The sequence below is a fragment of the Lissotriton vulgaris genome, chromosome 2_2 (assembly GCF_964263255.1).
Source record: "Lissotriton vulgaris chromosome 2_2, aLisVul1.2, whole genome shotgun sequence".
Lineage (NCBI taxonomy): Eukaryota > Metazoa > Chordata > Amphibia > Caudata > Salamandridae > Lissotriton > Lissotriton vulgaris.
Window position 1 is genome coordinate 217,321,347 of NC_141688.1, and position 22,212 is coordinate 217,343,558.

Genomic DNA, 22,212 nt, shown 5'->3' on the forward strand with positions numbered 1-22,212 from the left:
TACTGCCACCACTGGTTCAGTGGTCCTATTGTCCGCCAAACTCATTATCAACCCCATAGAGGCTGATATTTTGGTCTCAAATGCAACATTTAGGTCAATATATGCTAAACTAGTAAGTTATAGGTATGTGTAATGATTGGCCTGTTTGTGTGTGTGTGTATGTATAATTTGTTACCAGATCAATCTAGATGCTACTGAAATTAAAGCAAAGTAAAGTTTCTTTGAGGTAAATAACTTCTAAACACACCTGCTAGACACTGTAAAGTTTACTGTGCTGTTCTAAAAATCTCAGTGACATATTTAACATTTTCGTTTCACCCCACAAAAGAAATGTTATAGCACGGCCAATGTCTTGCAGCTGTGCATCTATGGATGAGGTATCTAGCATAAAAAGTAAAAGGAGATTACTTGAAGAGAAAATACATAGGGGCATATTATCAAGGGCATTATCGCTGCTGTAGCGGGACTATTTCCCGCTCAAGCAGCAATAATTTTATCACCCTATTAGCAACTTGTAGGCGACCGGTTTGGGGCCCGCTTTGCATGTCAGCAATATTTATCGCTAATGACATGTTAGTGACTAAAAGCAGTCGCCCACATCGCTATCGCCTATTATCAACGCAGGCGAAGCAATAAAAAAAATTGCACTAAGCGCGAATAACGCCTGCTCAGACCACTTCTTAACCTGTATATCCAATGGGAGGTGGATATTCAGGTTAAGACCCTATTGGCGATGATGCCTGAATATCGCTAGATTTCCAGCGGTATTTAAGCATTGAGCCGCTGTATATTTTATCGCATTGGAGATAAATGTTGCTAATAGCACGTTACCTCTGCGAAAAAATCCGGCGATGCGCGGCGATAAAAAATAATAATCGCTAAGCTCATTTAGTGATAACTATCGCTATTTGTTGCTAAAATACCCCATAGTTTCTGGCTCATGGGCAGAGAGTGAGGTGAGGTGAAAATGGGTCCCATTGAAAACACAGAACTTTGGGGCTTATTAGAAGCGTGTAGCATTCCCTAAAAGGATAGTCAGCACGTTTCTGGTCCTGGAAAAAAAGCAGGAAAACTTTTTTTGTGTGGACAATATTTGTGTCCATAATTTAGAGAGACTACAAATTGGTACTTCTTATCAACTGGATCACCAGAAACACCGTCAAATTTCGGATTATTATTTTCTTTGCCTTCCATTATAAATTTCAGGCCCTCCCAACAGTGCCCCCTCTCCCTCATAGGATGGAAGGATCTTTGGATCTACAAGGATTTGAACCTGTGACTTGTAGGCTGTACACAGAATTTAGCAGAAGGTGCTGAGCACACTATGCTGGATGGCCAGTACACTACACTGTGCACATCAATTACAACAATATATGATATTGGTGGCCCTGTTGCCAGAGCAAGTACTGAATAAATTTGCCAAAGACACAGGTCCAATTTATAGTCTGGGTATTCCATGAGAAGGGCTGATTTAAGATAGCCACTGCTAGTTATGGGAACGAAAACAATTAACATGTTTAATGTACCTGATATTTTAATCTAGTTTTACGAATGCCACCACATTTGTCCACACTAATATATTTACAGTACCAACAAAACAATACAAAATCTACATTCAATCACACACTGCATTACTCATTCACCCACATTATTAACCATACATAGCTTAACCCATATCCATTTAAAAAAAGACAAGTATAAAAATTGCTATTTCATAAAATATTCAGGAAACTCTTACATTTATAATGACAGCCAGCTTTCCTATTCCTCGTAAGATATTGTACCAAATGCCTAAAAAAGAAAATGAAATTTTTATAGACAAGGACAATGGCCCGGCAAAGTGTTCATCACCTGCACAAAATCTATACTTCTACATCAGGAAAGTAATGTTACCCACATGTAACGCGGAGCGGTGGTACTTCGCTGATCCCTGTATTCCGATATAAAACCCACCTACAGCTGGTATTGATGCTGGCGGACCTCAAGACCAGAAGGAGAGCTATTTACTTCCCGAGTCAATGCTACAGACAGCCCTATGTGGGCATGATATAAGATGTGATTCTTGGCCCACACTCTGCTGGGCTGACATCACACACAGGAGCAGCAGCAGGCAAAGACTTATCAGTACTGTGGCCAGTACAAGGCTAGGAGAGGTAAGGGAAAGTAGGGGTTTAACAACTTGAGGACCTGACGTGGTGCTTTAAAAAGTGTGTGTGTCTGGAGTATAGGTCTGCGTTTGTATGTCTGTATCAATGCGCGTGTGTGCATGCGTGCATGTGCAGTATTTTGTAGAAGTTTCTGGCATATGACGGCAATAACTGGTGTGTGTCAGATCACAAGCCTCTGTGGCTTCATAGCACAAGCCCCCTCACCGTGGGCTGTGAAAAGGCAAACAATTACTGTGGTCCACCACATAGGTGGTGGAATATCACCTGAAGTGATTGCTCAGCGCAAAATTTTATTAAAATGCAGCTATTCTCAATATCAAGAGCTTCCAGAAAAAACGTATTTTATCATCAAACTGCAGACCTGATACTTCCAGGCAAGGAGACACCAGACCCAGCTGCACAGCCTGGCCCTACTAAATCCCAGGAGCAGTCTAGGGGGAGCACAAAAGGCACCCCCCCCACCCCTCCGACAGGTAAAGCCGGCCCAAACATCTGCCACTCCAACCCTCTCCCGAATCCTACTTGCCTTTTCCCATCACCTTCCACCGGCAGAGAGAACAGGGAAACTTTTCTTTGGGGTTCTCCCCCTAAAAAAGGAGAAAACCATTCGAACAAAGACCAGGCCAGCATTTCTGGCTGACCAGCATCAGTAACCAAAATCCACAGAAGGTCCATGGGAGCAATTTCGAGGAGTGGAAATGTTCCACCAGGTCATCCCCTAGAAACAAATGACAGAGCCTGCTCAACCTATGACTTAGGGTTTTGAGGCTGAACTCGGCCTTTTCATCAAGAGGTAAACACTGATTTTCCAACTGAGTAGCAGGCAGACAAGAACATATCCAAAGTCGTCTGATATCTCTTGAGGTTTCCTGGGAAGGGCTGTTTGCGTGGACATTGCATCCACACCTTTTCACCCTTCAGTTCTTTCTGAAAGAATACTTTTCCGAGATAAAGATTTACCAGGAAGAGTTAGTGTTAAGCCTGTCTAGCTAGTGTCATCCTTCATTACTGACCCGGAAGGAGTAATCTTACTTAAGAGACAGGCTAAACCCCGAGATGATTTCTATAAACACAGCACTCACAGTGCCTAATCTCCCTGGCACCAGCCCTAGGCAGCTGGCAGACGCTACCCGAAGAGTTCAACAAACCACCCTAAGGGACGTGCCTCAGGAAACAGCGCAGGGGGTGATTCACAAACGCATTTAAGCTTACTGGAAGGAAGAAGCACTCCTTTACATGCGCTCACATGCCCTTGTGAATCAGTTTTAAAACGGCCAACTCCCTAGTAGTAAAAGTGCAAAGAGTGCACTTTTTTAGGTCTCGGCTAGAAGCGAGCGAAGCTCGCTCTCGCCAGAGACCTTATGTTAGCGGCTCCGCTTCCCAGGAGGACAGTCCTGGCCGCGCGCAAGGCGATTTGAGCCGGCCACGCGCACGCGAACGCGCTGTCCTCCTCGGAAGCTGAGACGCTAGGTATTCCTCCCGCTGTTTGCGCATGCGCCGTGCCCCATTGAAGGTTTCGGGCTTACGCATGCGCCGTGCCCCTTACTGCAGGACCGGCCGAGGCAGACCCGGGGCTGCGGCCGTCCACGGAGCGCGCGAGGACGATGTAAGTGTTTTGTTTTAATTTTGCATTTATTATTTCCCTAGTTATTCGGCTCTCAACACTGTAGATGTAGACACTTGTTTCAGGAAGCAGCGGTATTTGACCTGTTTTTCCGATCGCTTTCAGTTTTGCGATCTCCTTTCTCCTCCAAAGCAGGCTGCACGTGCATGCGACAAATATGTATTTACTGTATGCAATTCTATATGTTTAAATGTATAATGTGCACCGTCAGCGGTTGTTCAGAACTGTCTGCGCCCAGCTTTGCAGGACAAGGATGCATGGTTCTAAAGTGACTTGCAGTGCAGTTTAAAGTGTGCAGTGAAGTATGAAAGGCAACGCCTCCCCGCCCCCTCTCCCAAACCGGCATGTTTGGAATTATTGCTTTGGCTAAAAATGACTGATTATGAAACAACCAATATACAGCTTGGCCATTCATGGGTGCTTAGCCGCATACCTGTCAATGGACCGATCATGTGTATCTGTGTACCATACAAGCGCTGACCTGCCTGCAAGTCTGGGGGGGGAAAGGGGGCGGCAGAGGAGGTGCAGGACAGAGAAGATGGCCCTGCGACAGTGGGTGCAGAGTGCTGGAGGGATACAACAGGGAAACGCACGACAGATGAGTGTGCAAAAGGTCTGCAGTCCTCGTTTCTCAGCCAGTGACAGGTTGCATTCTGGGACTTGTAGTTTGTTTTTAACATTGTACGACGGGTTGAAAGTCTGAGCATAGATAGTACTGTTGGATATCAAGCCAGGAGTGGCTGAAGGCACCACGGACCCTTGACAGCACGCTATCCCAGCATGCCTCAGGTCTGTCATAAATGGGGTGTGTTGGCCTGGACCCCTTCTGAGTCTGCGTGCTTTTGGGGAGACTGGGAAATTGAAATTCAAGAGGTATATGCATCTGTGTGAACTGAAGTCCAAACTCTGGAAATAAAGCATGGCCTATTCACTTTTTCACCGTTCTGAAACTGATAAAATGAGGGCTGTGTTTTTGCTGTAATTACCCAACTCAGTGGATTTAATTTTGATCATGTTCAAGAAGATGAAAAATGAAACCGGCCCTGCTGAAACTATCCTCTGCCACGGAGCTCCCACACCCAGCTTATGGGACCACAGTCAAGACGTGGAGGGGGGGGGGGGGGGGCAATCGGCCACCACATTCAGGGGAGTCGTGTCAGGGCAGGGGCCGTTGGGGCTGGACCGAGGGGGTCACAGATGGCTAGCGGGCCGCGCCCCAGCAGCTGTGCCCAGGACCTGTGAGAGGAATGTGGAACATTCTTGGGCGATAGGCTGGTTTTGGAGGATTTCACAGCCAGGGTGACTCATCGCCGAGGAATCACGACTTTGTAGCTGGGAAGGGGGGAGCGCTGAGTGTTTGTTTTTGCGGTGGATGCAAAGTGTGCATCTGACACTGCTGTGCTTCCTGGGACCATTTATGATTTAATGTCCCTTCCCCCACACACGTGACACTACCACTGTGAGTGTCTTGGGTGGTCTTCTGGCTGCAGGTAGCAACGCGTGCCTAGAAGGAAGTCCTTGGGGGGAGGGAGGGGAATGGGAGGGGGGGGGGCATCACTGCCTCGCGCATCTCGAGTGGAAGAGGCACTAACAGGCACCAATGCACTTGGAAAGGGTGCTCTGTGGTTTGCCACACATGCTGCAGACGTCGGTGTTTGCGAATTCCATGGATTCGACTCCGCTTTCATCCTTCCGAGGTCGATCAAAAAACGACCTTTAGTAATATGTCTGGTGCTCATAGCCAGAGGACAGTAAGGACTAAATCGGAACACTTAGTTTTGTTAAGGTTGAAGGCAGTGGCACGTGGACATGTAGGCAGGTAGCATGAACATTTTTACAAAGTGTCACAAACCTCTTACACGTTACTTAAGGCACTGAAAGTACAGCTTCCTGCGCACATTTGAATAAGGACCTCACTGGTGTCTTGTGCACTTAGATCCCTTCTTGGGGCCCCTAAAAGGCGCGGTTCCCATAACACGGGTTGTGCAAAGGAACAGTGACCCGTGGCCTGCTGCAGCGCCACCCGGTAGCACCATCTGAACACAGTTTTTATTTTTACACTTCGGAGCTAATTGATAGTAATTTATAGCAATAATAATTATGTTATTTTGCTGTTTTATTATATAGCTAGCTGCAAGTATTTTGTTTTTTTTGCGCTTATTACTATTGTTATTACGCAGTGCATTAGGCCCCACGTCTCTCCATAGCATGACTTGCTCTGCCATGGGCTGGAGTGCACAGAAGACAGTGTGCTGCAGCGATAATTCATTGTTCTGCATTAAATAATTGTTTTTTGTAAGAAGTACAGTCCTGCGTGTGATTTTAGCCCCACGGCTGCCCCTCTGCACCAGAATGACCCCCCCCCCCCCCCCCCCATTGCGTGCTGTAGTGTTAGCTGCTGGGTATTGCTTAACCTGTCGATAATGATCGCCTTTTGGGGCCGACAGGACAGCTGCCAGGGCCCCGGGGAGCAATAAAACGAGATATTCAAATTGTGTCTCCCTCTCCCCTCCTGCGGTCATTAAAGGGTGTCAGCCGTCAAGCCCCCTCCTCAGCCGTGTAACCAGAGGAAGGGGTGTCAGCAGATTTACGCTGACACTCGGCAGGTCGTGGGGTATTTTTACTCACCCAGTAAATCAGTAACTCACAACACAACCACACACACACAACCAAACACACACACAACCACACACATACACACAACTACACACAGGATTTGCAATGCAATGGGTCTCGCAGTTGTTGTAGTTTGAGCCATTGCCATTGTACATGGCGATGCCTTTTATTTATGTGTTGGTTTATAAAACGTAAATAAAAGGCAGTGCCAATTACAATGCCAATGGCTCAAAATCTAACAACTGCGAGACCTATTGCATTGCAAATGCTTGTTATTTATATTGATTGCATATTAAAATTCCTTGAATATTGCCATTTTAGGGGCTTAGAGGTTATGTCACAAAGACATATAGAATACGTAAAAGAGTATTACTTTGCTTATGCCAAAATGCACTATTTGTTTCTGCTTGCTTGGTTATCCCAGCGTTTTCTTTAGCACTTTTTTCTACTGTGTTTCTATCCTTCTAAGCAGTTAGCACAGCACTGCGGTAGCTACAATTGGTATGTGGAGCACTAAAAGTGCTCAACAAAAAATGTAACTAATTACATTTAAAATAACATTTTAATTTTGGGAGAACATTCAATTATAAAATGCTAATATCCCGCACTAAAACATACTGTAAGGGAGCAGTTTAGTAGCATATCCTAAAACATGTTAAAGTAATAGACACCTGTCCACTGTAATGAACAGCATCACTAATCCGGATGTATGACGTTACACCGCATACTTTTACCACGCATACCATTACAACGCGGTATTTACAACGCATATTGCTTAGAGGTGCTGGATAGTGGTAAGTATAATTTGATATTCCAACTCCAGTCCCAGTGGACACTAGGGAAGGTGTTGGATATAAAATTATACTTATTCCCTATCCTAGAGCGCCCCCACAGCGCAATGCGTTGTAATGGTATGCGTGGTAATGCCTGCGTTGTAGTGGTAGTGCGTGGTAAAAACTTTGTTGTAAACCCACTAATCCTGCTGAGGAGATTCATCTCTACAAACTAAAATAACAAAGACCTACTTATCCTATTTAGGGAAGACGTATGTTTTTAAATCTCTCAAATGGCATCAGAGAGGGAGATGAATTGCCTAAAATGAAAAAGCCTGGCTGAATGTTTGCGAAGTCCATGCTTTTGGAATATCACACTGAGCACTGATCTTGTACCTCTCTCTTGGCACAGGCCAGCTTGGAGCCAGATTGAGGCACAGTGAGCTATATCCTATAAAATAAAGTAACTTTAGGCCAAGTAAAATATACTAAACCGAATCTGGTGTCCACTGTACTCCAATAGAAGGGGATTAATATGGGTAAAAGGATCATATTTTCTGGCATCCACCCCTAGATGGATTGTGGAAAAGAGCAGTCATAACGTGCATTTTTAAATACCCATCATCAGTGCAGTCTCAATATTGGTACGGGACGTAAGGAATGGTTTGTGTTTGAGCAATAAGAGCCGAGTATGATGAGCCAAATGGGTACTCTTGGCTACTATGATGTTGACAAACAAGGTACTAACCTTCGGTATCGCATTATCTGGTACAGACTATATAGCTGCAGATTAGTTACCTTTGAATTTCCCAGGCGTCAGGCTGGATCGAGAAACTTTTGCTGATCAACACCCCTTGCACACAACAACGGGTGGCTCCATTCGGCTCCTGGTGTACTTGATGACATTGGTAACGTCAGTTATGAAATTGCGTTAACTACATAGGTGCCACACATGCTAGCTGACATCAGTACGTTTCATTTTTCCATGCCAGAAGTGCAGAGCCACAACTTGAATTACGTAAACGTGTTCAAAACTAGAGCCCTGAAAAGGAGTAACTCTAGACCTACATCAGTCCGCAAAGCGGGGAGGCATGGGTGGGGCTGTTAGGAATCTGCAGCTAGATAAAGTTTCTATCAGATAATGTGTTATGGAAGGTAACTTTTTCATCTGATAGAGAATTCTAGCTTCAGATTCAATACCTTTGAATCAGATACCCAAGCCATACCATCCCAGCTGTGGGTTGCGTACTCACGGACTAGACTAAAAAGTCTTGCAGGACTGAGCGGGCAAAATCCCTGCGCACTAGACCGTCAAGGCAATATTGTTTAGTGAACATGTGCAATGTTGCCCACGTCGCTACTTGACAGATGTCTTGGAATGGGACACTCTGTCAAGGCGGTATGCGCAGCCTTTACCCTGGTGGAGTGGGCTCTTAATCCCTCAGGGGTCTGCTTCTTTGCCAAGGAATAACAGATTTTACTGCAGAGTACAACCCAGCGAGAGATGGTTCTTTTCTACATTGCCTTTCCTTTCTTTCCTCCCACACACCCCACAAAGAGTTGGTCATCTACCAGGAACTCTCTTGTGCGGTCAAGGTTGAACGACAACGCTCTTTTTGGGTCCAGTCGATGGAGACGCTCCTCTTCCTTAGAGGGATGTGGGGGAGCAAAGTAGGTGGGCAAAGTGATGGACTGACAAGGATTGAATGGGGTTGGGACCCCATTCCTTCTTGTTCAGTCCATCATTAGCAAAAAAGATGCCCTGGTGCAAAGCGCCACCTTGTACTGAAGACATAAAAAGAAGAAGGTGAACTGGATAACGCCTGTAACTTACTCGGCCTCTGGGCCAATGTAATCGCCACTAAGAAGGCTGTTTTGATGGTCAACAGCCGGAAGGGACAATTATGCAAAGATTAAAAAGGAGCGCACAACAAGCAGGAGAGGACCAAATTAAGGTCCCATTGTGGCATAATAAAGGGCGTGGGTAGAAACTAGTTAACCAGTCCTTGTAGAAACCTATTTGCAATAGAAGATTTAAAGAGAGAAGGTTGGTCTGGTAGCCACAAAAAAGCAGACAAAGCAGAAAGATAATCCTGGAGATTTCCAAAGCGGAGCCGTGCTGGGCAAGGGTCAGAATGAAGAAAAGTAAAGTAGAAAGAGGAGCAGAAAGAGGGTCAATAGACCTTTCTGTAAAGTATAATACACATTCCTGCCAATAGCAGGGGTATATCGACTTAGTTGAGGGCCGCCTGGCTGACAGAATAACATTAAAAACTTTGGAAGGAAGGACAAAAGCCATCGACTACCCCTGCCCAATATTCACGCATGGAGGCGCGGAGTTGACCGGTTCGGATGGAGAACCCTCCCCAGCTGCAGCGACAGAAGATCCTCCCGAAGGGGCAGCATTATCGGAGGATCTACACTCATGCTCAGAAGCTCTGGATACCAAACTCACCTTGCTCGGTCGCTCCTGATCTTCTACAGAACCCTGGGCAGGCGTGGTATGGGCCGAAAGGCATACAACAGGCTCGTGACTAAACGCGTCGCCGAGTGATAGTCGCCTTGGAAACTCCAGCGCGCAGTACTGCTGACATTGCACGTTCTCTACGGAGGCGAACAAATCTAACCAGGGTTCCCCCCACTGCTGAAAGAGACCTTGCGCCACCTCCGACTGGAGTCGCCATTCGTGATCCGCTAGCCATCGATGGCTTGGTGTGTCTGCCCCTGCGTTCAGGGAACCTTCCAAGTGTTCAACCACCAGGGTTATGCCCTGATGTTGTAGCCAAGTCCAGAGATGCAGGGCCTCTTGACTAAGGGTTCATGACCCCACCACTCCTTGCTTGTTGCAGTACCACATGGCAGTGGAGTTGTTCGTGAACACCTGCACTTACTTCCCCTAGACAGAGGGTAGAAATGCTTTCAATGCCAATCGAATCGCTCGGACCTCCAACACATTTAAGTGGAGCCCTGTCTCCGCTGGAGACTAGTAACCCCTGATCTCCATCTCTCCCAAGTGGCAGCCCCATCCTAGAAGTGACGTATCCATCACGATTGCAAAATCCGGTTGGGGAAGGGAGAGAGATCCGCCATAGTCTGAAGGTGGGAGACTACTGCCTGGGGCGAGCACGCCTTCAACAGCCAGTCATCGAGGTAGGGGAAGACTAAAACCCTTAACCTGCACAGATGAGCTGCAACCTCGCCACCTTGGTGAAAACCCAAGGGGCAAGGGGAGCAAGGTAAACTGAAAGTGGTGGTGGACTATCTTGCACCGTAGGCTTCACCTGTGGCCCAGCAAGGCGGGAATGTGAAAATAAGCATCCTACAGGTCTAGCGCTACCATACATGCTCCTTGGTCTAAGGCAGACAAGACATGAGCCAATGTGTGCATTTTGAATTTCTCCTTTTTGAGGAAGAGATTGACGCTCCGAAGTTCTAAAATAGGCCGAAGCCCCTTCTTCGGAATCAGAAAGTAGCTGCAATAAGAGCCACTGCCTACTACTGAAACTGGTACCCTTTCTATTGCTCCTTTGGCCAAAAAACCTGTAACTTACTCTTGGAGCAGTTTTAAGTGATCCCCTGCCAGCCGTTCCTGACTCGGCAGAATAGAAGGAGGAAAAGAAAGGAAAGGAAGAGAATAGCCCTCCTGGACGATCGGCAAGACCCATTGTCTGTTTTTATAGATCTCCAGTGGGGGAGATGATGATGAATTCTCCCACCTACTGGAGTAGTGGATCAGCACTTTACTCCCGCGGAAAGAAAAGAACTGACGTCCACGTGGCTGGGTAGCACCTATGTAGGCACCGCCACATCATAACCGATGTTACAGAGGTCAAAGACAACACATAGAGCCAAATGGAGCCCCCCTACATCGAGCACAAGGGGTATTGCTGCAGCTAGAAGTCTCCATCAGATAGACTCATTTTGGAGTGTGGCGACACCATAGTAAACAAGAGTTGATTGGTTTCCACAACCTTGTGGTCAGACGGAGGGTGCTGGCACAAAATTGCTTCAAAAGAAAGACCCGAAACAAAACTTTTGCTTATATAGCAAGCACTTCAGAGGAAAAATTCTATTTTACCCAAGTATTTGAAAATTCTTGAACGATTTCTGCTGCCCTGCTGTTCCCATGGAAACACTGTAGCAATTTCAAAACTACAGAAAATGAGAACCAGAAATCCGGTTGTAAATAATTTCTTCAACAGATAATAGAAAAAAACATAACTAGGCAACTGATCCAGCCTCACTAAGGGAAAAGGCTAACAGTTACCATACAATGTTGTAGTATAGACGAACATCTTTCCAGGCTAATATCAATCTCGGTTGCAATCTTGGTAGCTAACTTTAGATAAAGTTGGATGTCACTGGAATATCAAGAAGTAGAAATAACTCAAGGCACTACAAGACCAGCCAACAGTTTTCTATACACATGTATGTATTTGCAATGAGACTGAGATATCAAGGAATGGAAATGTTTCAAGGTATTACAAGACCGCCCACAGTCTTCTATACGTTTGGATATATTAGAATTATTGTAGAGCAAACCCTACTGTACAAGGTTGGTGGCATTAATCAAGGTATGGCCATATCAAGAGAAGGGGAATCAGGAGGTTTCTTAAAGAGAGTGGGTAGGTGGGATCTCCTTAAAGAGATGCTTATAAGCACCTTTCTGAAGTGTTGTAGAACACTAACAAGTACACTGTATGATGGAACTTAATAAAGGATGGAACCTTGCGGAACAACACGTCACTAGTATTAGATGCATGGGGACGTGGAGACATAAATCAGAACTGCTTGAACTATGCTAGTAACCAAGGACTGTGCCACTCAAGGACAAGGACTGCTTGGCCCATTCTCTCTTCCAGAAGTGAACAGATAGCAAGACTTTTTTCAATACAAAATGCTTGTGAAGTTCTGTATTGAGCTATCTAGAGTGCAGTCGATCATTGGTGAATTATGAGTGATAAGCATAAGATGGGGTGCATTCTTCACAGGTCATCATGACTGGAGAGCAGAACAGATTGAGGTGTTCTTCAAGAGACATCACAGACCAACATCCTCAAGGTAAGTAAGTTGTAGGTCTGGAACATGATACGAGGACTTAAGAACCGAGAGAAACATCTCCTAGAAAGCGCTCCATGCAAGTATGTTTCACACTATATGAGGAGCAATGGAAAGCACATGATGTTACATTTTGATTTGCTATCTGATTAAGAGAATGTTTATTAAGTATTATTACTAATTTGGAAGGAGTGGTCTGCTAGGCGTGGATGGATCAGAATCACACAGTGGCGGGCCCATGAAAGTGTGCTGGAAACTGATGCCATATTGTCAGGTTCTGTGTTATATCTGCATCTAACAGTGGCTACTTTTGTTTGGTCATTCTGACTCATAGTCACAGCAGAAACTGATTGATCAGAGTTTTGTGGGTGATCACGTTTTTCCTCTTAATTTGATGACATTTATAGACTAAAAACAACCTGTAGAGGTGCATGTGACATCCGAACTGCTATGAAATCAAAGTTGAAAAACTCTCTTTCCCTACTTTGTGAGTGGAAACATTCAGTAGAAGCAGATTCGGAGAGAAGTATCCATGCCGCACAGAAAAGTCTATGATACCGTAGTTTTTAACAGAATCAGGTAACACCTCAACCGCAACAACTGGGTCAACATAGGAGATTCAGTGTCCACATCTAGAGAATGTGAGCTGATGTAGAGGATTGATATCATGCGACATGTGGAGAGCCTGATGTCAGTGTCATCTTAAGGATTTTGGGGGGAGCAAAACATTTTTGTGGCCCCTGTAGGGAACCAATTAGAATTTTATTACCCATTTCATGTCCACATGATGCCAAAGTGTCTAAAATTATATGTTAAAGTTTAGTAAGGTCATAAAAAGTTGTTGTAACATGTCTTGTCTGGGATGCCAACATTCCTTAATATGGCCAGGGTTTTGAGAGACAGAGAGAGAGGTAAATTGTAGGCAGGGGGGAGATTGGTTAGGTTGACAATTAGAGGTTCCCCTCGGAAGGTGGGGGGAGTGGGTAAGTGCCAAATTTGGCCACACCTTAAAATGTTTCCAGTGGAAGAACAAACATTACTCACAAAGTCGTCCTTAGAGGTGGTGATAGGAGACCCACCCTAGGATTTATGGCATCCCATGTCAGAACCCAACAGAGATATGGAATGGAAAGGAGTTTTGTAAAGCGCGGACAGTTACCCTGAGGCATCCAAGCGCTGGTGGGTAGAGGAACTTCTGCTGGGGTGGATCGCTGGTGGATGATTTTATTTAGATATTTTTTTGGTTGAAGAGGAAAGTTTTCAGTTGTTTACGAAAGGTGAGCAGGTTCGGGTTGGATCTTAGGTGGAGGGCAAGAGAGTTCCACAGCTTGGATGCATTGTAGGAAAAGCTGCGACCCGCTGCTCAGGCTCTTAGTATCTGTGGAACAGATATCCACTTTTCTCTGGGACAGAGAGGTAGAGGAGGGTGCCTACGTTTCACTACACTCTGAAATGTGATTGTAATGAAGCCACGGCTGAAGCGTTCGCTCCTGGGCACTCCATCCCACAGTGGGGTGTAGCGAATAACTGACACACGACCTAAGTTCTTACCTTGTACAAATATTAATTTAGGAACCAACAGCTTTTCTTAGGAACACATTTTGTGTTGATAAATTAGGGGGTAGCCGGATACCAAGGCTGCTTAGCTTTAACTCAGCATCTTGTTTCTTTCTTCCACCAACCTATACTTCCTGTCTCTTTAATTCATTCTACCAGATCCTTTCTCCTTTCTTCATGTTTTCTTATCCTTCTCTTCCACCTTTGTTCTTCCTTTCATGCCTTTTTCGCTATTGCTTATGGACATAACGTATATGTCCATCACACAAAAAATTAGTGGTCATGACCACCATCCGCAACCCCTTGCACAAATTATGTACTGCACAATCATCTTCTTTTACAGGGTGAATCCCAGTATTGCAGTTATCTCACACATGCTTAGAACAGAGAGTATTCAACAACCCCAGCATTCACTGGAAGTATTAAATATTTTAAATATTACAATGCTCTGAAATCCTACTTCCAGCCTGGTCCTTCAAATACCGGAAGGGTAAGAGCTCACAGCAATCACCCTTCACGTGCCATTATCTATTTACATCCCTGTGGTGTCTATCTACTTACCAATATCTTTTGCTCGGACTGCAACTGGCCTCTTCAGCTCTGTGATGAATTTCTTTGCGTCCAGGCGGATTTCAATGATGTTGTTCAAAAGTGCAAACAAGGGCGCAAGTGGAAAAGAGGCCACAAACAGCGTCACAAACCCAAACTGGATAACTGAAACAAGAGTACATAACGTTATTTGTGATAGAGGTTCTTTGCAAATACACAGTCAAATAATTACAGACTACTCATGAGACAATCTCAGTCCTCAAACTCTTATGACTCAAAACAGCCAAAACAAGACTCCTTCTTGAGCTGTGATCCTTCTGGGGTCCTCCGGTGGACACAATAATACAATTCACATCATTATACTTTGTCTCACACGTTTTCTATATCATTAACTATTTCCTATTAACCTCAAAAGGTACACCTTATGACACCAGCTGTTCAGTGCCATTTGGCGATGCTAACAGATACCTCAAAATCCCCACCAAGCCCAGGGCCCAGAGCGATGGCAGACATTTCTCCTGCCTGGCCACTAGCTGAAGCAAGTCTTTTATAGCAACAATAGTATAGAGCATAACAAAATTAACAGGTACTATCCTCTTTTTAGGTCTAGCTAGAGCCAGCGAATGCCCTGCTCTGTGAGACATTTAGTAGGGGCTTTAAAAAGTGCTACCATAAGCTGCTTTGGCTGGCCTAGCACTTGCGTTCACGCGTGCACGCGCGCAACCCCAAGCTTTCAGCACCTGATCAGGCGCCATCTGTCTTTCCTCTCACTTGATTGCTTTCACGCTCCTCTGCCGCTTCCCTCCACCACCGGGTCGCGCTGCTTTCTCTTTCGCGCACGGCCGATGCTTGTTGATACTTGTTTCCTGTTGGACAATCCAGCAGTCATGTATTAATTACCATTGTGTTTGTTGCCAGCCATTGAACACTCACCCTAATCCTGGCTGCAACCTGCAAGAATAGCTCTGCTGGGATCAACGTGTGCGATGGCATCAGCATACTTCTAGTTTGCTTTCTAAATGTTACTCTCCTACAGAGGGAATCTGATTGCGGCAGAGAGCACCAGAAAATAAAACAAAGGGAATTGCACCACAGTCACTTCTCTCATAATGAGAAAGCATACGTTGACAGCCTGTCAACAAGAAACCAACCTGCAAGAATAGCTCTGCTGGGATTGGATTGGATTGGATGTCGATTTGTAAAGCGCGAATTGTTGCCCGAGGGCGTCCAAGCGCTGAAAACACCAAAACCGACCAGAGAGAAAAAAAGCAAAAAACACAACAGAGGAAGGGTGAAATTAAACTGGATGAAATAGGAAGGTTTTTAGTTGTTTGCGGAAAGTCGTGTGATTAGAGTTGGATCTTAAGTGCAATGGGAGGGAGTTCCAGGCCCTCGCCGCGTTATAGGCGAAAGACCTACCTCCAGATCTGGATCTCCTTACTCTCGGAGTGACTGCCAAGAAGGATTGGTTGGATCTTAGATTCTTATTGGGCCTGTAGTGCATGTGCGACGGCATCAGCATACTTCCAGTTTGCTATCTAAATGTAACTCCCCTACAGAGTGAATCTGATTGCACCAGAGGGCACTAGATAAGAAATCAAAGGGAATTGCACCAAAGTCACTTCTCTCATAATACGAAAGCATACGTTGTCGGCCTGTCAATAGGAAACTAAAACGCGGTCTACTTCACTGGCACCTATCCGATGTCAAAACGGCATTATGTGTTGAAAAATGCTCACTGCCACGAAACAATAACTACCAGAGCCAACAGTTGCTTTTTATAGTAATGTGTAGCTTTCTGGCTCTGAACAACGGAAGGTGACTTTAGATTAGGGCTTCTGTCTTACCTCCCTGGGGGCTGCAGAGCTACTGAAATATATAATTTTAAATAGTGTAAATATAAGTCTTTCCTAGGAGCTGTGGTGGGTGGGATGAGGCTCACTCAGCAGCACAGATCAGCACCATCGTGTTGCTCAAAGGCCGCCGCACCACTTCGGTGCACTATGGTGATTTCAAAGAACGCGTATGATGGCTTGCAGCGTACTCGAGTTGGATTGGATTAAAAAGAAAAGGTTTAACAACATTTTAACAGGTAAGCGGGTCGTAGGACATATGCAGCTACACCAAACTTCAAAGAGCATACCAGCAATACAGAGAGCAGTAGGGGTAAAGTAACAAGCATTGGCATAGCCAATAAGTCTCGCCTTTGGGACCTAATAAGTTTTTAGTTATCCCACATAATATCCTTTGTGCACCAACATCAACTGTTGCATGGCTGAACACTAATAAGGTCCCACAGGCGAGAACTATTGGATATGACAATGCTTGTTTAAACTATGCTTTTGTTCCTCTGTATTCAGATACATATACTATTTCCATTCCCACTAAATCTGCAGTGAACTGTTTAATGCATCCATTTCCCCTACATAACAATATTCTCTATTGTTTGCCCTCCCCTCCGTTCTCATATTGTGACTTCCTAGTTGTAGGCACAATGTACTGAACAGCACAATTTCTTGTATTGCATCATTACCCTGATTATTTGACTGTCTGTCACCAAAATTATCCAAGGCAAGAATAGGAAACTGTGGGCCTTCGCAGAGCTCTGCCACAGTCTTAAAAACTTAGAATGGAATAATGTTGGTCCCACACGCACCATGCTACGGCCCGACAGAACAATTCCTCTGCCACTTACAACACTTACCATCCCTTTTGTCTACAGCATCACCATGGCCTACAACACCAAGCCTCACTCACTCGTTCAAGGTCAAATCTCCACCCACCAACTTCCCAGTGCTGTGCCCTGCAACCCCAAGCTTCCACCTATTATCCATCCATCTTCTTCACCCCTAACCAGGCCCCTCATTATTGAACACCCCACAGCCAGCCTGTCTACATGATGTGTGTCTTCACACCTAAAGCCGCCTCAATGAACTGAAACTTGGATTAATGAGTACATGGTTATCCCAAGCTACCATACTACCCTTGACATGATCACTTCCTATAAGAATCCAGATGCTTTGTTACTGGCATCACTGAAACAGGGCTTGGAAAGAAGATATCACTTCCATCAATGATGTTCTTTCTCCTGATCACAAATTCAACCGAGGAGCAGAGATAGGAAGTGATGGATAAGTGAACAGCTAGCCTCTACCAAGCTTTCCGGTTTCACAAATTTGTGACACTAGGTTTCAGCATGCGAAGTGTCCTACTGCACAGTTAACTTCTCCTACTCCTTCATCAGAGTAGATACCTACTGCTGTTCCGAATGTAACCCTATCTTCCTAGATGAATTGCTTGAACTTTCCTTCAGCTACAGACCGGAGCAAACAAAAGCATTATTATGAAGGACTTTTTTTCCGCAAGCGAAACCTGATATCAACTTCCTTAACACAATACAAGACGTGGGTTTCAACCAAGTGGTTTGCGACCCTGCACACACTGGACCGTATGTTTACACAAAACCTCAACACTGCTGACCTAGCACTGCAAAACCAGATATGGTTTGAGCACACTTTATTTCCCACCTGCCGTGCAAATCTAACATACATACCTATTTATTATTATCATAGCTACACCACTCTCATCCATAATATTTCATTCAATTCTCTCAAAATTAAGATAATAAGGAAAAGTTAGTACTAGTAACATTGAACATGGAGGCAGAGTTCTCAACCGCCGTGCCAGAGATCTCTCTAAGGTACAGTATAGGCAAATCTTAAAAGTATTTAAATAAAACAAAGTAGTTACAATATCTGTATGCTACATAATAATGTAAATTAATTTTATATATCTGATTTAAACATGGAACACATTTTTTAAAATAATGCTAGTTCTATTTACTTAATTTTGAATTAAATATTTATTTTAAATATTGTTAATATGAAAACATTTATTTAAAGATTTATTTAAACCACCTTACCTAAATTAAAAATGGTTTATATCACTTGCTGTCATAAAAATTACAATTGGGTTGCTAAATCTTGATGTTATGTGTAATTATTATCATTTTCTGTAAATGTGTAACCTAATGTAGAGTGCTCTGATACCAACGGTCTAGCCAGCGCTATATAAAACTCATTAAATAAATAAAATTAAGTAGTTATTACCCATATTCCAGCCATTCTCCCAGTCCATCCCACATTTGCTACTAAATGGTAAATTTACAAAGATTTACAAAAGATAGGAGAGACAGAGATTTACACTCATAGGTTTGTGAATTGCATTTTGTATTAACTATGCAGTCCTACTTTAGTACTACTTCACATACTACAAAATGCAGTTTGTGAAACAGACCCCGAGTCTGCCTCATTACTGTCTGACTAGCTGTTGAATCATGGAATACCTTCCACAACTTCACCAACGGTCTACCAAAAGTGGAGGCTATGGATAGATCTACTATTTGCAATACATAACAGTAGAGTGGTCTTTGGGTGAACTCCTTTTTCATGATTAGTTGACTTTGTTGTCCATCGCAGCTCTTTACTAGTGATGGGTGTGGCTCTGCTCCCTACTCTTGTCTTTTGTTCTGCCAAGGATCATTTGTGTACCCCAGCGTCCTGGCTGAATGACTAGTATCTTTCCATAGCATACTTGGAGACACCATACTCTATATTCCATTTGTTTTTTCCAAGATTGCTTGCCATGTGCACGTCTGTGTTTAAATGTACGGAATCACAAAACCTTTTAAAGACAAGACCGACTGGCTTTGCCAAGACTTGTCAAATCAGTCGCCTGTAGGTTGAGCAGCAGCTTTTGATACATTTACCAAATAATTCCAGGTTCTAAACACATTTTACTAAAGGATTAAAGAACATAATCTTTGTATGAGTTTCCAACTATCTAAAAAGTGCACACTTCCAGTCAATTAACAGTATGTTAGAAAACCTCTTACTAGGATATCTATTTGGAACTAAATTGATCCAACATCAGTGACCAGCAGATGGAGAAATACTCCTCTCCAGTGTGGAAACCAAAAGACACCAATGATCTGTGCAGACAACCATCAGGAGTTTCTTTCTGTAACCAAACAACCTGACCCTACAGAGTAAATGCACAAAGACAAGAGCACTACGCACCACAGCTGTGCATCAGTCAGTCAATAGTAAATTGGGAACCTGTCTTTCCTGATGACATTCATTCCTTTCCTACCTGTGATCAATTATCTACAGAAGTTTCCGTTAAAATACAAAATAAAGTCATCCACAAAAGAAAGTAGACAGGAGGAGGGAGCTCCAGAAAGCAAACATACATGTGATGCTACTTTCAGTAGCTTTTGTCAGTAGTTGCTAAGCTAGGTGCAAGATTAAGACCTGCTCTAAGATAATTATCTGGATGGAAAAACATTTCGTACTTAAGTAATTTTATAAACATTTGCGCCATCTTTGTTGTTTTTAAATACTTTTCTTAAAGTTACAAGATCGGTGACAAGAGACTCAAATAAAATAAAATAACCTGGAAATGTAAAAGCAAAGTAAATTTCAGGAATAGTCAGACTTGTAAAAGTGCCTGAAGTGATAGAGATTTGAGGCACATCTATCAATTGCAGAGAGTTTCCATTTTCTTGGTACGTACTCCGATAATGGTACTCTACACAGTATCGCCCGTTTTGGACATAGGCAATACGTGTTACACTAAAGGTCCATGACTATGGTTAATTAGCATGCTGGGTTACCCGGGTCAGCACTTGCCCATTGACCAACCTATATGTAAGGCCTAGCCATGCTAGAAGCCAGGGGAGAATGTGAAGGCTGGAAGTCTGTCTTTTATCAGCGGGGCAGCCAGGGGGTTACCAGTATGCTGGTTGTAGGCCAAGCACGACTTGTGCTGACTCTGTCACTGGTGTCCCGGGACATTAAGGTACAACGAAGGAATCAGGTTAATATACCATGAGCCCAAAAGAACTTAAGACCCTAATAGGTCTTTAAGATAAACCGATCTCTTTCACTTTTTTCCACCCACATTTCATTTTGCACTTTCCTAAAGAAAGCCCACCTTACCCACATGGGCAAACACAAGGGCTGAAACATGTCGACCTTTTTATGGACCTATTTAAGTGGGGGCGATTCCTAAAAAATCCCGCTGTGCATGGAACAGATTTTAATACCCAATTGTAACCCAGAACTACTAAAAAGATTTCAATCTGGACGCACAAGTTTTAAAAAGAAATCCCTTTATGAAACCCGCCACACCGAAACCCCTGAATTCCTGATCACTACTGTTCTAACCAGGGGATACCTCCAGGTGGAGGAAGCATAACCACTAACTCTATGTTTTTGTATACGCCAGGGTCTTCTAATGGTCATTAAATATGGATGAAGTTTATTCATATACTTGTGCCTAGAATTTAAAAAACCTTTCCAATCTCTCTAACGTTGGCTGCTCTTACAAGCGTCCACATAGGCCTATATGTAGTTCACATGTGTGGCTGCAACTCTTAGCGCAGAAATGAATCCTTGGTCTTAAAAACATCAGATAGTGCTATATCAGCAAATGAGAACACCTCTTTTTAATGCCCCACCTAAACATGTACATTGTACTACCCAACGGACCATGACATTCTGTCTCCCATTTTGAGCATGATGTAGACTTATTGCTAACAACTTTAAAACTCACTCACTCATTTCCATGTATTCAGGAGTCAAACCAGCAAAAGGCTCCAAGTCATAGTCCATTTCATACTGTTGTTTCTTTTTCATGTTCTCTTCCTTGTCTAGGTAGCTTTGCCTCTTTGATTTTATATACCGAATCAATTTTTTCATTTTTCTGGAAAAAAGATAAACATTTTATTATACAACTTACTATTGTGTTGCTCTGTACTCAAACAATTTCAGATACAGCTGCACACTAGTCATCATAGACTTGTGACTAACAGCCTTTAACACATTACAATTTTCATCAAATCAATAAAAGACACAAATAACTAAATATGTGTACATGCACACACACCCACGTAGAAATGCGTTACTTACCTGTAACTGCAGTTATCCAGTATTGGTATCTTTCATAGATTCACATGCCTGAATCATTCCCCGTCGTCGGGGTGGGAGTCCCCGGTATATAAAATAGTAATGTCCTAAAGACATATATACAAACTAATAGGCCAGAGGCCTCACATTAGTAACCTATCGGAGTCCTTTTGTGAAAAGGACTAAACTTTGGCCAGGAGCCAATCAGCTACTACCACCTTCTAGAACCTTCCTGGTAGGAGCCCTAGTCCCTCAGATTTTCGTAAGCACCGTGCTAAGCAGTACCTACTGAGAGTACCAAGGTGAGCCCTTCCAGGGGAGGCGGGTGGGTTGCATGTGAATCTATCAAAGATATCAATACTGGATAACTGCAGTTACAGGTAAGTAACGCATTTCTTATCCAGTATTATGGGTATCTTTCATAGATTCACATGCCTGAATCAGAGTAGCAAGTAGCAGGCAGCACATTTCGCATAACATAGTATGTAAGACACCTGATAATAACTTATCAATAGTGCAACAAAAGAAACTGCAAACAGTAGCAAGAAAATGTGCAATCAGTAGGATAGGAAAGGTGGGATGACAGGAAGAAGGCTCACCTCTAATGGAATAGCACCGCCTGTCCCACTGCTGCATCCTTCATAAGTTCAGAATCCAAGCAGTAATGCTTGGTGAACGTATGTGGAGTTTTCCATGTCGCCGCTCTGCAAATGTCGACAATGGGCACCCCAGAAAAGAGCGCCAAGGAGGTGGAAACCGCTCTAGTGGAGTGAGCCCGAACCTTGGCCGGTAGAGGATGACCCGCCTGTTGGTGGCAGAAGGCGATAGATGTCAAGTCAAGTCAAGTCATAAAATTTATATAGCGCACTACATACCCAGAGGGTTTCAAGGCGCTTAGG

The 22,212-nt window shown here is 44.0% G+C and overlaps 1 protein-coding gene across 3 annotated transcripts in view; it reads right to left on the minus strand.

Annotated features, from left to right (window-relative positions):
* LOC147729263 (anoctamin-1-like) overlaps positions 1–22,212 on the minus strand; it is a 921,928-nt gene that overhangs the window by 37,164 nt on the left and 862,552 nt on the right. For all 3 annotated transcript variants that reach the window (XM_086959573.1, XM_086959572.1, XM_086959574.1), the window contains 3 exons: positions 20,965–21,110; positions 14,358–14,510; positions 1,739–1,791 (listed from right to left, as the gene is read on the minus strand). In XM_086959573.1, the coding sequence (XP_086815699.1) occupies positions 1,739–1,791; positions 14,358–14,510; positions 20,965–21,110 (352 nt within the window). The remainder of the gene's footprint in view (positions 1–1,738; positions 1,792–14,357; positions 14,511–20,964; positions 21,111–22,212) is intronic.